At 52.3% G+C, this 14573-nt stretch overlaps 1 protein-coding gene across 3 annotated transcripts in view; it reads right to left on the bottom strand.

Annotated features, from left to right (window-relative positions):
* Positions 1 to 14573, bottom strand: part of SLC45A1 (solute carrier family 45 member 1) — a 28028-nt gene that overhangs the window by 5170 nt on the left and 8285 nt on the right. The window contains exons 3-7 of one of the 3 annotated variants that reach the window (XM_003274302.3): positions 14041 to 14133; positions 13386 to 13610; positions 8206 to 8933; positions 3763 to 3916; positions 1356 to 1532 (exon numbers count right to left, since the gene is read on the bottom strand). In XM_003274302.3, the coding sequence (XP_003274350.3) occupies positions 1356 to 1532; positions 3763 to 3916; positions 8206 to 8933; positions 13386 to 13610; positions 14041 to 14133 (1377 nt within the window). Of the gene's footprint in view, positions 1 to 1355; positions 1533 to 3738; positions 3917 to 8205; positions 8934 to 13385; positions 13611 to 14040; positions 14134 to 14573 lie in introns of all 3 variants that reach the window. The other 2 variants (XM_030805461.1, XM_030805462.1) reach the window with 2 other exon arrangements.

Genomic DNA, 14573 nt, shown 5'->3' with positions numbered 1-14573 from the left:
AGGTACTTCCTGGGGGACCCAGGGGAGCTGAGAGACCGCCCCAGTAACTCTGGTGGGTGCCCAGGACAGGGCTGTCTGGATGGATGGCAGGACCGGGGTGTCCTGTTCACACTGGCCCGGGCCAGGTCCCCCAGGGCTTCTGCAGGTGGAGGGGTCTTGGGGCTGTGACACCAAAGGGGCTCAGGGACTGAGGGTCTCGAGCTAAACCTCTGTGTTCTTGTGTAATTACGGGCACAACAGCAGCCCATCCCGTAGCCGGCCACCATCTTTACGCCCCCAAGATGATGTGACAGCATGGATGTCAGCGACGGGGCTCCCTAGAATCAGATAAAATGGGGCCAGTTCCCCACGCCCCAAGGCCACACGGCTATGGCGGAACCCAACTCCTAAGGTGCCGCCCCATGGACTCACAAGTGAAACCTGACAAATTTATTTTTGCCACAGCCCCTCAGTGACCCTCTACTTTGGGGCTTGAACCCACAAAGATGGGGGCAACTAAAATAACGCAGTTGGCAGATTATGGCTCGAAGGCGAAGTCCAGCCTGCAGCCTAGTTTTGTAAATTAAAAAAATAATAATAATTTAAAAAATCAAAAAAAGGTGAGTATTTTGTGACACGTGAAAATCACATGAAATTCGTATTTCAGTGAACACAGTGCGGTTTGATTGGTGCATGGCACACCCACTCGGTTTCCCGTGTCTGTGGCTTTCAGTGAGGGGCTGTAACAGAGACCGCTGGGCCAGCAAAGCTGGAAATACCAACTCTCCGGCCTTTTGCAGAAAAAGTGTGCGGGACCTCTGGGATGAAATTTGCCCGGTATACGCTACCGGCAAGGCCCCATGGGGATGGCACCTCGGCTTTGCCCTGGTGTGAACTCAGCACTGTGCTCCAAGGGTACCCCAGACAGAAAATCTCAAAGTCATCTGCCCACCCCTGCCCACCCCTACGCTCCACGATCACACCCCTGCCCCCACCTCCGTGGGGACCGGTTGCTTCTTGAATCGAAGTGGGAAGGAGCTGGGGGCTGGCAGACAGCACGCTGCCTGGGCGTGGCCTCGGGGCTCCCCCAGGGCCCCCACTTCGCCCTCGCTACGGCCTGCCGGTGTAGTCAGGTCCTGACAAGCACCCGTGCCCCCGTAGGCCACCAGCTCTCGGAGGCCTGAGGCCCGCAGGCTCCATTTCTTCAGCCCGGCTCCCCCAGGCCCAGCGCCCTGCAGCCGGGACAGACAGTGGCGTCCCCCAAATTGGGATGCAGTGTCTGCAATCATAAGGCCATGAACCTGCCTTCATTTCACATGCTCCATGCACCCAACCAAAGCCCTCACTGCCGTGCCAGCCTGGCTGGCGGCAGGTACCTGAGTAGAAGGCGGCACTGAAGGCGTAGATACACATGCCCCAGCAGCCCATGGTCACGCCGCTGTTGTACTTCTGATATGCCTCTGACGTGTGCGGGGCCTTGGGGTCCCCCTGAAACACCACCTCACCCATGAAGTCCGTGTAGAAGAGCAACATCCCCTCGAACGAGAGCCACCCTGGAAGAAAGAAACGGGTTTATGACCTCGGGGGCAAAGGCCAGCACTCTGCCCTTTCTCTAACCAACACATGTCTACTGGTTATAAAAGTAATGAGCGGCTGGGTGCAGTGGCTCACGCCTGTAATCCCAGCACTTTGGGAGGCTGAGGCGGGTGGATCACAAGGTCAGGAGATCGAGACCATCCTGGCTAACATGGTGAAACTCCGTCTCTACTGAAAATACAAAAAATTAGCCAGGCATGGTGGCGGGTGCCTGTAGTCCCAGCTACTCGGGAGGCTGAGGCAGGAGAATGGCGTAAACCCGGGAAGCAGAGCTTGCAGTGAGCTGAGATTGCACCACTGCACTCCAGCCTGGGCGACACAGCGAGACTCCATCTCAGAAAAAAAAGTAACAAGCAATTGAAAACTGTGTTCGTTTCTGATATGGTTTGGCTGTGTCCCCACCCAAATCTCATCTTGAATTGTAGCTCCCATAATCCCTGTGTGTCGTGGACAGGACCCAGTGAGAGCTAATTGAATCATGGGGGAGGGTCTTTCCTATGCTGTTCTCATGATAGTGAATAAGTCCCATGAGATCTGATGGTTTTATAAATGGGAGTTCCCCTGCACACGCCCTCTTGCCTGCCGCCATGTAAGATGTGCCTTTGCACCTCCTTTGCCTTCCGCCATGATTGTGAGTCCTCCCCAGCCATGTGGAACCGTGAGTCCATTAAACCTCTTTTTCTTTATAAATTACCCAGTTTTCGGGTATGTCTTTATTAGCAGCGTGAGAACAGACTAACAGAGTTTCCTTACAATTTTTTTATTTTAAACCACCACATATTTTTATAAACGTGAGGCAAGGGTAGCGGTGGAGGTGCTTCAGCTACCTGGGTGGTGCAGGGGAGGGGGTCCATTTAACTGGGAGAAATCCACCGAGAAGCGCAGACATGGATGTGCTGGCGGATGTGCTTAGTGTTCCATTCCTTGAACCATGGGAATTCCTTCTTTGGTAGAGGAAGGTGGTATTTATAGGCCCTCTCGAACCATAACGAATTATCATCTACAATGTTCTATGCCATCAAGAATCATTAAACAGACTCGTTTTGATGGCAGCAAAATATTTCACAGTGTGGGTGCACCCTAATATATTTAACCCTTCCCCAACTGTTGGACATCTCTATCCCCCAATTGCAGTCTGTGGCTGTCCGAAACCATGCTGTGATCAATACCTTGCATATATACTCTGAATATAGTCTTTGATTATGAGCTTGCACGGAATACTGAGTAAGGTCATAGGGAAAAAAGGTAGGACCATTTTTAAGGTTCTCACCCATTACAAAATTGCCTTCTAGAAGGTCATGTTGATTTATGTCCCACAATGTATGAGAGCCCTAGATTATCTCAAATTCTTTTTTTTTTTTTTTTTTTTTTTGAGATAGAGTCTCGCTCTGTTGCCCAGGCTGGAATGCAGTGGTGCAATCTTGGCTCATTGCAACCTCTGCTTCTGGGGTTCAAGTGATTCTCCTGCCTCAGCCTCCCGAGTAGCTGGGATTACAGGCACACACCACCATGCCCAGCTAATTTTTGTATTTTTAGTAGAGATGGGGTTTCACCATGTTGGCCAGGATGGTCTCAATCATCTTACCTCGTGATCCACCAGCCTCGGCCTCCCAAAGTGCTGAGATTACAGGCGTGAGGCACCACGCCCGGCCTCAAATTCTGAATCATGCTCAAACGTTCAACCACTCAAGAGCGGAAAGAGACTAAATGGAACGAAATGCAAGTTGGTGCTTTTCAATGGTCATTCAAAGGCCGAGCCGTGTGAATTTACAAACGGCAATAGACACGGGCAGGCAGGTGTGGGGTCTGTGCTTGAAGACAGAGCAAGACAAAGCTGGTGGGAAGGTAGGAAGGGGCGAGTCCATCATTTCACTGTGGAGTTGTCCAAAGGGCTTCTGGTAATGAGAATTTTGGCTCTGCAGAGACCCAGGTGTCGGGCCCAGAGTGAGCTGTGTGGCTCTCAGTGGTGACACCCGGTTTAGTTTGGGGCTATGCAGGGCAGGCACCCTGGAGAAAAGCCCTCCAGGGCAGCCACCGCACCCCAGGCCTGCCCTTGGTGCTGTTGTGGGGGGCTGGTGAACTCAGAAAGGTTCTGGGAAGGGAGGCTCAGGGGCATCCTGGGAGGCCAGTGGGGCGAGAGCCCTGAGCAGGACCAGGACTCACGGGGAGGCTTGGCCGGGAGCTCACCCAGGAAGTGGTTGACGCAGAGGGTGCGCAGTGCCTTGGGCATGTTGCAGATGGTGGAGCAGAGGCGCCCCACGGACAGAGGCTGCTCCGCACGCTCGCTGGAGCCCGTCAGCTCGCTCTCGTACTTCACGCCGTTGAGCAGGATGTTGGCGACCTGGGAAGAGCCCACAAACCCCTCATCAGAGCCCCGCACCCCCGTCACACAGTGCGGACTCTGCTCTGCCCAGGGGAACGCGCTCTTGGAAACACCGTACAGAGGCTGCACGGCTCTGCCTTCTTATCAGATGGCATGAGCCCCGCATCCACACCAACCTCAGAGGAACAACTTCAGGGCATCGCTTCCGAGGCCCCGGAGCAGCTAAGACTAGAATTCCATTTCAGGTGCGCTCACAGTGTGGCCACAGGACACGATCTGTGCCACAGGGAGTGAGATAAGACTTTGCAAAATGCAAAATACATTTGAAATGAAAAAACATGGGTCAGTTCAGATCCACACACTTAGGAAGTCCTTTCTTTTTCATAAGAGAAGGCTGGGAACGACTTATTTCAAGGTGGCCACCAGGAACATGTGTTCAAAATTCTCTCTGGACAGGTAGAACCCCCACCACACAGAAGACAGGGCGGCCCTGCCCACATGAGCACCTCAGCCCTTGACAGGGGCTCACAGAGCACACGACACGCCCCACGGTCAACAGGATGGAAACGGGTGCGAGGGGCTTCAATTTCTTTCTGGGGCTCAAGAACAACCCTCCATGCACATCTTCACTAGGTTTGCAAACTCCTGGAATGAGAAGGTTTCATTCCAAGTAGCCCTGCTTGGGTTTGGGGTACAGACTCCAGTCAGGGGAACTTGTTATTTTGTTGTTGTTGTTTTAGAGACAGTCTCACTCTGTCGCCCGGGCTGGAGTGCAGTGGTGTGGTCATGGCTCACTGCAGCTTCGACCTCCTGGGCTCAAGTGATCCTCCCACCTCAGCCTCCCGAGTAGCTGGGACTACAGGCACGCACCACCACACCTGGCTAATTTTTAAAAAATTGTTACAGAGATGAGGTCTCACTATGTTGCCCAGGCTGGTCTCAAACTCCTGGCCTCAAGTGATCCTCCCACCTTGGGGAATTAGTCGTTTTTGAATTTAGATGTTTGAGAGCAAAGAGGCGTTGCTGCCCGGCTCCACTGGGGTGTCTGTGGTGCTGTCTGCCCTGGATACTCCCCAGTGGGAAAGGAAGCTGAGAGGCCGCAGTGCCGGCTCCCAGGACACCCACATAAGCAGAGCACGTCCCCCACGCCTGCAGAGGAACAGCGCTGCAGTTACGCCTCTGTCTCCGTTGAGCCTGGATGTGTTTACATTTAGCTCATGATTTTTACTTTCCTCAAAGAACTGATGCGTAAATTACACTCTACAGAGAAAGGAAACAGAAAAAGGGGATGAAGATGAGATTTTCAACCACATCTAAAGAACCGGATCTAAAGCCAGTTTGAACTTTGTGAAAACAGTCTGGGACGATCCAGTGTTGACAAAGACCAGATGAATTAACCCGGCGTCATCCACAACGAGGCTGACGGTGCCCTCAACCTGAGCAATTAGAAAACCTCTTTCCTTGAAAAGGATGGACTTTCCTGCTCTCCATTGATTTCCAGTTCCTCAAACCCTTTCCAGACGGGAGCTCGCTGTGTCCTTGGTGCCACCAGGAACCTCAATAGATGTCCCTGTGAGGCCTGCACATGCCTGGGCAGCGTCCTTCCTCACGCTGAGACTGTACGCAGGCGTGAAGATGCCCCGGGCACACACACCAGAGAAAAGCAAACGAAAGGCACCATCCTGCTCACTCCAAGGAGAAAACAGGGCTGGGCACGGTGGCTCACGCCTGGAATCCCAGCACGTTGAGAGGCAGAGGTGGGAGGATGGCTTGAGCCCAGGAGTTCAAGACCAGCTTGGGCCACATAGTGAGGCCCCATTTCTACAAAAAATAAAAAATTAGCTGGGTGTGGTGGTGCGCACCTGTAGTCCCGGCTACTCATGAGGCTGAGATGGGAAGATCACTTGGGCCTGGCAAATTGAGGCTGCAGTGAGCCATGAATGCACCACCGCACTCCAGCCTGGGCAACAAAGTGAGACCCTGTCTCAAAACAAAACCAAACAAGGCCGGGTGTGGTGGCTCACACCTATAATTCCAGCACTTTGGGAGGCCAAGGCAGGTGGATCACTTGAGCCCAGGAGCCCAAGACCAGCCTGGGCAACATGGTAAGAGCCTGTCTCTACGTTTTTTTAAAAAGTAAGTAAAAAACAAAACAAGACAAAACAATCAAAAAAGAAAAGAAAAAAGGAAAGGAAAGGAAAAGAAAATGAACAGTGCAAGCCCCATCTCTAGTTAACCTCTGACTAAATCAGGGAAGTCATCTAGGCAGAGATGGGACACCTGAACCCCTGACAGAGGAATGAACTGAGGACAAGGTCCCATTTAAACCCAATGGGATGGGGCCAGGCAGAGCAGGGTCTACTTCATTCAGGAGACACGGCCCACGTGCGTCTGCGGCCGAGCGAAGTGTCTCCTTGGCTAGGTCTCCAGGCTGCCCGGCTTTTCCAGCTGCGTCCCTCGAGGGACCAGGCAAATGAGACTCGGCTTTGTAGGACCGGGAACACCAGGTTCTTACTGAAATGCACTCTCCTTCTGCAACACCCGCTGAGGCAGGCCAGTAACTCTTATGTCTACTTTAAATAAGAGAATAACCTTTCTTTACTTAAACACCATGGATTCTGGTCAGGTGCGGTGGCTGACGCCTGTAATCCTAGCACTTTGGGAGGCCAAGGTGGGTGGATCACTTGAGGCCAGGAGTTCGAGACCAGCCTGGCCAACATGGTGAAACCCCGTCTCTACTAAAAGTACAAAATTAGCCGGGCGTGGTGGTGGGTGCCTATAGTCCCAGCTCCTCGGGAGGCTGAAGCAGGAGAATCACTCGAACCTGGGAGGCAGAGGTTGCAGTGAGCCGAGATCACATCACTGCACTCCAGCCTGGGCGACAGAGCAAGACTCTGTCTCAAAAAAAAAAAAAAAAAAAAAAAAAAATCAGCCAGTGAAACCCCACAGATCAGTTGGTGGCCTTGCAGCCCATCATCTGACGTATAGAAAATACAACTTAAACAGCTTTCCAGAAGGTTCTTGGCCTTCGCAGAAGATGGCACTGCCCTGGAGATTCCCGTTTTTACAGCCTCTGGGAGTTAACCGATGTCGGCACCAGGAGGGATGATCCCAGACACATCTGCAGGTTTCACGTTTTGTTTCCACTGTCAATGAAGACTTGGATGTATTGGCACAGGATTCCCACTGCCAAAATGGGCTGGAGCCCAGATGTCTCGGGAAAAATATCAGAAACAAGTGGGGTGCACACCATGCCTGTAAGAAACTCACTAGCAGGACAGGCCCGGCCTGAATTACATTTGGGCAAACATAAGTGTTTAAAAGAGTTGTCGGCTGGGCGCGGTGGCTCGCGCCTGTAACCCCAGCACTTTGGGAGGCCGAGGCGGGCGGGTCACGAGGTCAGGAGATCGAAACCATCCTGGCTAACACGGTGAAACCCCGCCTCTACTAAAAATACACAAAATTAGCTGGGCATAGTGGCGAGCGCCTGTAGTCCCAGCTACTCGGGAGGCTGAGGCAGGAGAATGGCGCGAACCCGGGAGGGGGAGCTTGCAGTGAGCCGAGATCGTGCCACTGCACTCCAGCCTGGGTGACAGAGCGAGACTCCGTCTCAAAAAAAAAAAAAAAAAAGAAAAAAGAGTTGTCACTGTCGTTCCCAGCCGAGATTTTAAACCGCCTGATACCTAAGAGATGCCCTGAACTCACTCACTCATAGGTGGACTCAGGCCCACAACTTGTTCACTAACATGCAAGGAAAGCCGTCACGCTTCTGAGGCTTGTCTTTTTTTTTTTTTTTTTTCTGAGACAGGGTCTTGCTGTGTCACCCAGGCTGGAGTGCAGTGGTGCAATCATGGCTCCCTACAGCTTCAACCTCCTGGGCTCAAGCCATCCTCCTTCTTCAGCCTCCAGAGTAGTTGGGACCACACATGTAAGCCACCAAGCCCGGCTACTTTTTGTATAAAAAATACTAAAAAGTATTTTTTTAAAATATTTTTAAAAAGTATTATTTAAAAATACTAAAACACTAAAAAGTAGAGACGGGGTTTCACCATGTTGCCCAGGCTGGTTTCAAACTCCTGAGTTCAAGCGATCCTCCTGCCTTAGCCTCCTAAAGTGCTGGGACTACAGACGTGAGCCACCACGCCTGGCCTCTAAGGCTTTTCTCTTTAGGCCAAAGCACTTGATAACACCCCCATAACAGCCGGGAATTTCTTCCTGGATAGACTGTCCCTCTTCGTCATCTAACTGACCAGGGGACCCCCGAATGCTGCCCTCTGAGCCTCGGCTCCCCCCACATTTGCTGTTACCTGCTGACTGAAGGTCACATTTCTTCTCCTGCTGGTTTCCAGACCCCCTCCTCCGGCCGCATCCGGGATGGCCAAGGTCTGGGGTCTCTTCAGAATCCCTGATGACCTCGGCTTAGAGGTGTCCAAGGAGCCCACCCTCAGAATGTCCCCGTCACAGCCAGAGGTCAGGGCACCCTCTCTGCCCTCCAGAAGTCCACGGTCCTGGTGGTAGAAGCCGTCGGGGGCCCTGGGGAAGCTGACGCTGATGGGCGGCCTGGGGACGCTGCCGGGGATGGCCAGGTAGCTGTCGTGGCCGCCCGTGAAGCAGTCGATGAGGACGCTGTCTATGTTGGCCGTGCCGAAGGATGAGGCGAACTCGCTGATGCCCGTCAGGGAGCTGTCCCTGCTGATGAAGCTGCCGTACTTGGGCGTGAGGGGGCTGGGCGGGGAGATGGGGCTGGAGAAGTCGGTGGCCGTGTGCGACGGGAGGGTGTCGCCGGGGCCTTCCTCTGGCAGGACGGGTGGGGACGGGGGCAGCGGGAGGCTGGGGCTCTTCATGGCTGCCCGCTTCTCACCCGGCGGCCGCAGCGGCCTCTCAGGGATGCTGACCAGGGTCAGGACGGTGGTGACGCTCAGGGTGACCGCGGTGAAGAGGTAAATGACACGGAGCTGCCCCCCCAGGGCCCTCCCGAAGCCCGTTTTATCCCAGTGGATTCCGCCGACCACGTATCCGAAGCCTCCTCCGAGACCTGGGGAAAGAGACAGGGTTTGAGTTCCCTTCTGCGGGAGAAGCCCCAAGCGCGATGGCCCCGTTTCTTAGAAGGACACGAAAGTAGCCAAGGGCATTCCAGGGACGTGGGCACAGAACCTGTTCCACCTAAACCCCAATAAAATGGGATGGGATTCCCAGGGCGGGCCCCTTGAGGAGGTCCTCCTCCTGTCCTGCTGGGCCCTTCCTGGCATGACCCCCGGCAGCAGCACAGTGACCACCTGCCCACATCCCATTCCACTTCCTGCCTGTTCCACTTTCCCCGTAACCTTTCAGGCCCCTGGAGCAAATGCTGACACCGGACACATCCTCCCTCTTAGGGCCCCTCCAGCTCAGGGCCAACCCCATGGCTCACACACAGCGGACCACACGTGTGCATGTGGCTGTTTGTCCCCATGCACAGAACACCATGAGGAGAGTCACCCCTTCTGGTGACCACAGATGGGTCCTGCCTCCCCATACCCTGGCAGGCAGCTCTCCGATCTCTGAGCTATCAGCCCACAGCAGAAAAGCAGGGATCGGATCACTGCTGTTCCTGCTGTTCTTGCTTCATGCCTCGGGGCACCGGCCAGCCCAGCCCAGCCCTGACCACAGAGCATGGCAGGAAACTTTGAGCGATGCCATGGGGACCCAGCCAACAGCAGTGGGCAGATTTACCTCCAAACACCACGGCTTCTTCCAGCCAGGCTCTGTGCTTCGATGGCAAGAGCCAGGGAAGCTGCAGGGGCGTCACCCCAGCCAGCTGCGGGTCCACAACACCCACCCCACCAGGGATCTGGTGTTTTATTTTGTTTTATTGTGAGTTCAGCTACATTTTGAGTCGGTCTAGTGTTGAGAGGAGAGGAGGGTTCTCTCAGTTTACCGCTGCTGGTGAGGAGGAACCTGCCTGCTACCAGCACGGGATTTTTGGTTTGGGGAAGACTTGGCCACATTAGGGGTTTACCTTTCAAATAAGAACTTCTATGGACAGGCCTGGGCTTCAGACACGCCCAGCTCAGCCTTCCACACCTACCTAAGGGCAGCATGACCATGGATCTCATTATTTCGAGGTTTCGCTGTAGATCTTCCTTCCTCTGTCCCAGATGGGCCTTTTCATTTCACGTGCATGTCCATTTAAAAGCCCCAGTCCCGTCCCTTATCTGCCTCTGTTCTTCTAGACTTGCGAGTCTTTCTGCCTCCCCACTGCCCCCGCCGGGCATTTTATTATTCTTGATTTCCCACACTCATGATTCTACTTACCTTCCCTCCTCGCCTCCTGAAAGACACCATTGCTGTTCGTGACCCTTATCCAAGGTCAGATTTCAGATGAACTTTATTTTTTATTTATTATTTTTCTTTGAGATGGAGTTTCACTCTTGTTGCCCAGGCTGGAGTGTAGTGGCACCATCTCGGCTCACTGCCACCTCCTCCTCCCGGGTTCAAGCGATTCTTCTGCCTCAGCCTCCCGAGTAGCTGGGATTACAGGCACTCGCCACCACGCCCAGCTAATTTTTGTATGTTTAGTAGAGATGGGGTTTCACCATGTTGGCCAAGCTGGTCTCGAACTGCTGACCTCAGGTGATATGCCTGCCTTGGCCTCCCAAAGTGCTGGGATTACATGCATGAGCCACCACTCCCGGCCCAGATGAACTTTATTAACTAATTTTCTTGAACGATCAAAGTGGTGCATTCTCATAGACGGGCGTAAGGTAAAAACCGACGTCCCTCTTGCTCTCTGCCAAGCCCAGCACTCGCCCGGCATGGCCCCTTTAGAAGTTCCCTCGCTCGGCCGGGCGCGGTGGCTCACGCTTGTAATCCCAGCACTTTGGGAGGCTGAGGCGGGCGGATCACGAGGTCAGGAGATCGAGACCACGGTGAAACCCCGTCTCTACTAAAAATACAAAAAATTAGCCGGGCGTGGTGGCAGGCGCCTGTAGTCCCAGCTACTCGGAGAGGCTGAGGCAGGGGAATGGCGTGAACCCGGGAGGCGGAGCTTGCAGTGAGCCGAGATTGCGCCACTGCACTCCAGCCTGGGCGACAGAGCGAGACTCCGTCTCAAAAAAAAAAAAAAAAAAGAAGTTCCCTCGCCCACAGCAGCGCACATGTGGAAACAGGAAGAGAAGCGGCAACATTTTGCAGGAGATGCGACCGAGGCTTGGGGAGGTCCAGCCATTTGCGCAACGTGGACTTTCAGCTCCCAGAGCCCGAGCCCCTAACCACCGGGTGACCCAGCCTCTTCATTAGGGTCCTGTAATGAAGGCCTAATGTCTCATTAGGACTTTCCCTTGATTTTTAAACATTGTTCCAATATCTTTTTCAAGACCAGTCAAGTGCAGCAGTGAGCGTTGGGGAAAGAGTAGAGGAAGGAGTTCCATCTGTAACTGACTGTGGGCAATCAATCAAGATAACTCACTACCTTCGGCCCAGCCAATTGCTATTTTATTTTATTATTTTTTTTTAATTTACTTATTTTGAGATAGAGTCTCACTCTGTTGCTCAGGCTGGAGTGCAGTGGCACGATCTCGGCTCGCTGCAACCTCCACCTCCCGGGTTCAAGAGATTCTCCTGCCTCAGCCTCCCGAGTAGCTGGGATTACAGGTGCGCACCACATGCCTGGCTAATTTTTTGTATTTTTAGTAGAGATGGGATTTTGCCATGTTGGCCAGGCTGGTCTTGAACTCCTGACCTCAAGTGATTCACCCACTTCAGCCTCTCAAAGCGCTGGGGTTACAGGCATGAGCTACCACGCCTGGCCCCAGTTGCTATTTTAAATGGAATTTTTTTCTTCCATTTTATTCTGTAACAAGGTAAGTATTTTATCTAGAAAAGCTAGAGTTATTTATTTATTTAAATTTATGTTTTAGAGCTGGGGTCTCACTGTTCGCCCAAGCTGGTTTCAAACTCCTGAACTCAAGCAATCCTCCTGGCTTAGCCTCCCGAAGTGTTGAGAGTGGGCCTGAGCCACCACACCCGACCAGTATTGATTTTTATACAGTACATTGATAACTAAGCATCATACTGAACTCCTGCACCGCTTTGCAGCTAATTCCCTTGAAGTTTCCATACGTCCAGCCCCAGAGACCAGTGGGGCTGACCTCACACCTTTTGTTTGTGTGTCCCTAATGCAGTGGCTCTGTGGGATGGGTGCATTCTTGCCTCATTCCTGACTTTGATGGAAACATTTCTCCTGTTTTGCCATTAAGCATGCCACAGGTGTGTATATATACATACATATATGCATGGTATGTATATAGCCGTGTGTGTGTCCATGCACACACACTCAATCCTCATTATCTGTAGATTCTGTATTTGTGAATTCACCTCCTCATTTAGTGAGATAAACTCAGAACCAATCCTTATGGTGCTTCACGATCATTCGAGGATTTGAACAGAAGAGCACAAGACCTGTGCTTCCAAGGGTACATGGTCCAGCCGAGGCCCTGCAGGGCTGAGCTCTGCCTTCTCATCTCCACGCTCATACTGGAAACAAGAGTTGGTATTTGTTTGTTTGTTTGTTTGCTTTTGAGATGGAGGTTCGCTCTTGTTGCCCAGGCTGGAGTGCAATAGCGCGATCTCAGCTCACTGCAACCACCACCTCCTGGGTTCAAGCGATTCTCCCGCCTCAGCCTGCCAAGTAGCTGGGATTACAGGCATGCGCCACCACGCCCGGCTAATTTTTTTGTATTTTTAGTAGAGATGGCGTTTCTCCATGCTGGTCAGGCTGGTCTCGAACTCCCGACCTCAGGTGATCCATCCACCTCAGCCTCCCAAAGTGCTGGGATTACACCACGCCTGGCCGAAACAAGAGTTTTTTGTGTGGTCTATTTAGTGCCACCTTTTTTACATTTTTGTGTTTTTTGTTAGTGTTTCACTGTTTAAATGGCCTCCAAGCTGTCTGACGTTTCCAGGTGCAAGAAAGCCGGATGTGCCTTGTGCAGAAACTGCATGCAACAGTGATGCTTCCGTTCAGGCTTGAGTTGCAGCGCTGTTGGCCATCAATTCAATGTTAATCAGCCAAAGGCATAGATGAAATAAGGGGTTTTAAACAGAAACACATACAATAAGGTTATGTGTTGATCTGTTGATGAAAACGTTGTGACTGGAGGCTTACAGAAACATAACCCTGTATTTTTCCTAGAAGCGAGACTCGGTGTTTGCTAATTCAGTGTTTGTGGTGACTCTGTAGAACATAACTACCTCAAACAATGAGAATCCACCAATATAAACATTTGGATTTATAGACCTATAATTGTTGTTTATGTGTCAACAGCATAGGTTGTGATTGCTATGTGTTGTGTGAGATATGTATTTTCAATCACTTCAGTGTTTCTCCCTATATTGGAATTCTCCCAGCTTCTTTGTTAAATCAGGGAGTGAGAAAGGGCCTCGAAAGCCACACGTCTGAAGCCTGCAGTCCTGCAGACTCAGCCTCGGCCCTGCTGCAGAGACTCACCTGCCAGGAGGGCGTGGATGTTCAGGCCCCGGTCCTGGTCTGCGGGGCTGCACACGTCCATCATGTAGGCGTGGCTGGGGTTGTCCGCCGAGTCGGCGCTAAAGTCCATCAGCACCACCCCGCACACGGTCAGCAGCAGGCCCCACTTGTGGTTGCCGGTCACGTCAGCCAGGGCGATGCCAATGTCCCGGCCATTCAGCAAGAGCGAGAGGCCCAGCAGTGCCCCTGGACACAGAGAAACAAAGTCACTCCAAGAAAATACAGACCAGCTCTGTCCCCGGCAGCTCACGACTTACGTCTAGAATCTCTTTAGGACCAAGAATTTTTAAAACTTAAACCTCAAGCACAGCCTAGTGGAAAAGCCGCCTGCGAACTCACCATATATTTTGCACTTGGATGGGGGTTTTTATTTCATTAAGCAGAGAAGAAATGAGATGAACTTTATCAACTCATTTTTAAAAATGATCAAAGCGATCTATTCTCACAGTTAACTCGGGCCAGGTTGTGGGGCACTCCCTGCCTCACACCAGTGCGGGTCCAGAGCTATCTGGGTAACTGCTTTGGTCAACAGTTTTTTTAAATTTTCCTAAAAGGAAGCAGTTGGGGCCTTTTTTTTTTTTCCTCTCCATTTTATTTCCATGCCAAAACAACAGACCTATAGCCAGGACAAGAATGAAAGGGCGTCTCCTTCCAAACCTTGAGGTACACCGGTCACTCCAAGCACCCAACAGAGGCTGCAGTAGGAATCCTGAAACAGAGCAGGCCAGTGGTCATTCCCGGGGTCCCCACGGCACATGGGGACATCGAATCAGCCTCCACATTCCTGAAGTGCCTGCTCTCAAACACCCCCAGTGCATCAAAAGAATAAGATGATGAAACAGAGTCAGGGACAAAACCCTGAAGTCGGAAACCAAAGCTGAGCAGACTCTTGGGATCACTCGGCATCTCCTTAAATCCTCCACTTTGGACCCTAAGGCCCTAAGCAGCCACAACTTTCCTTGGGAATCCAAGAAATTTCAGGGCCTTCCAGGCCCACATGACACCAAGCGTTATGTCTCGGACCCTCTGACAAGGAGAGCCTGGCATGAGACGGTGTCAGCCCTCGGGGGCTGCTAAATCCCTGTTCTATTGTCTGGTTTCGATAAGGAACTTAAAATCTGGGATATGACCGGCGGTACCTGTGTTCCC

Source organism: Nomascus leucogenys, chromosome 24 (genome assembly GCF_006542625.1).
Source record: "Nomascus leucogenys isolate Asia chromosome 24, Asia_NLE_v1, whole genome shotgun sequence".
NCBI lineage: Eukaryota > Metazoa > Chordata > Mammalia > Primates > Hylobatidae > Nomascus > Nomascus leucogenys.
This window is presented reverse-complemented; position numbering and strand designations above follow the sequence as displayed.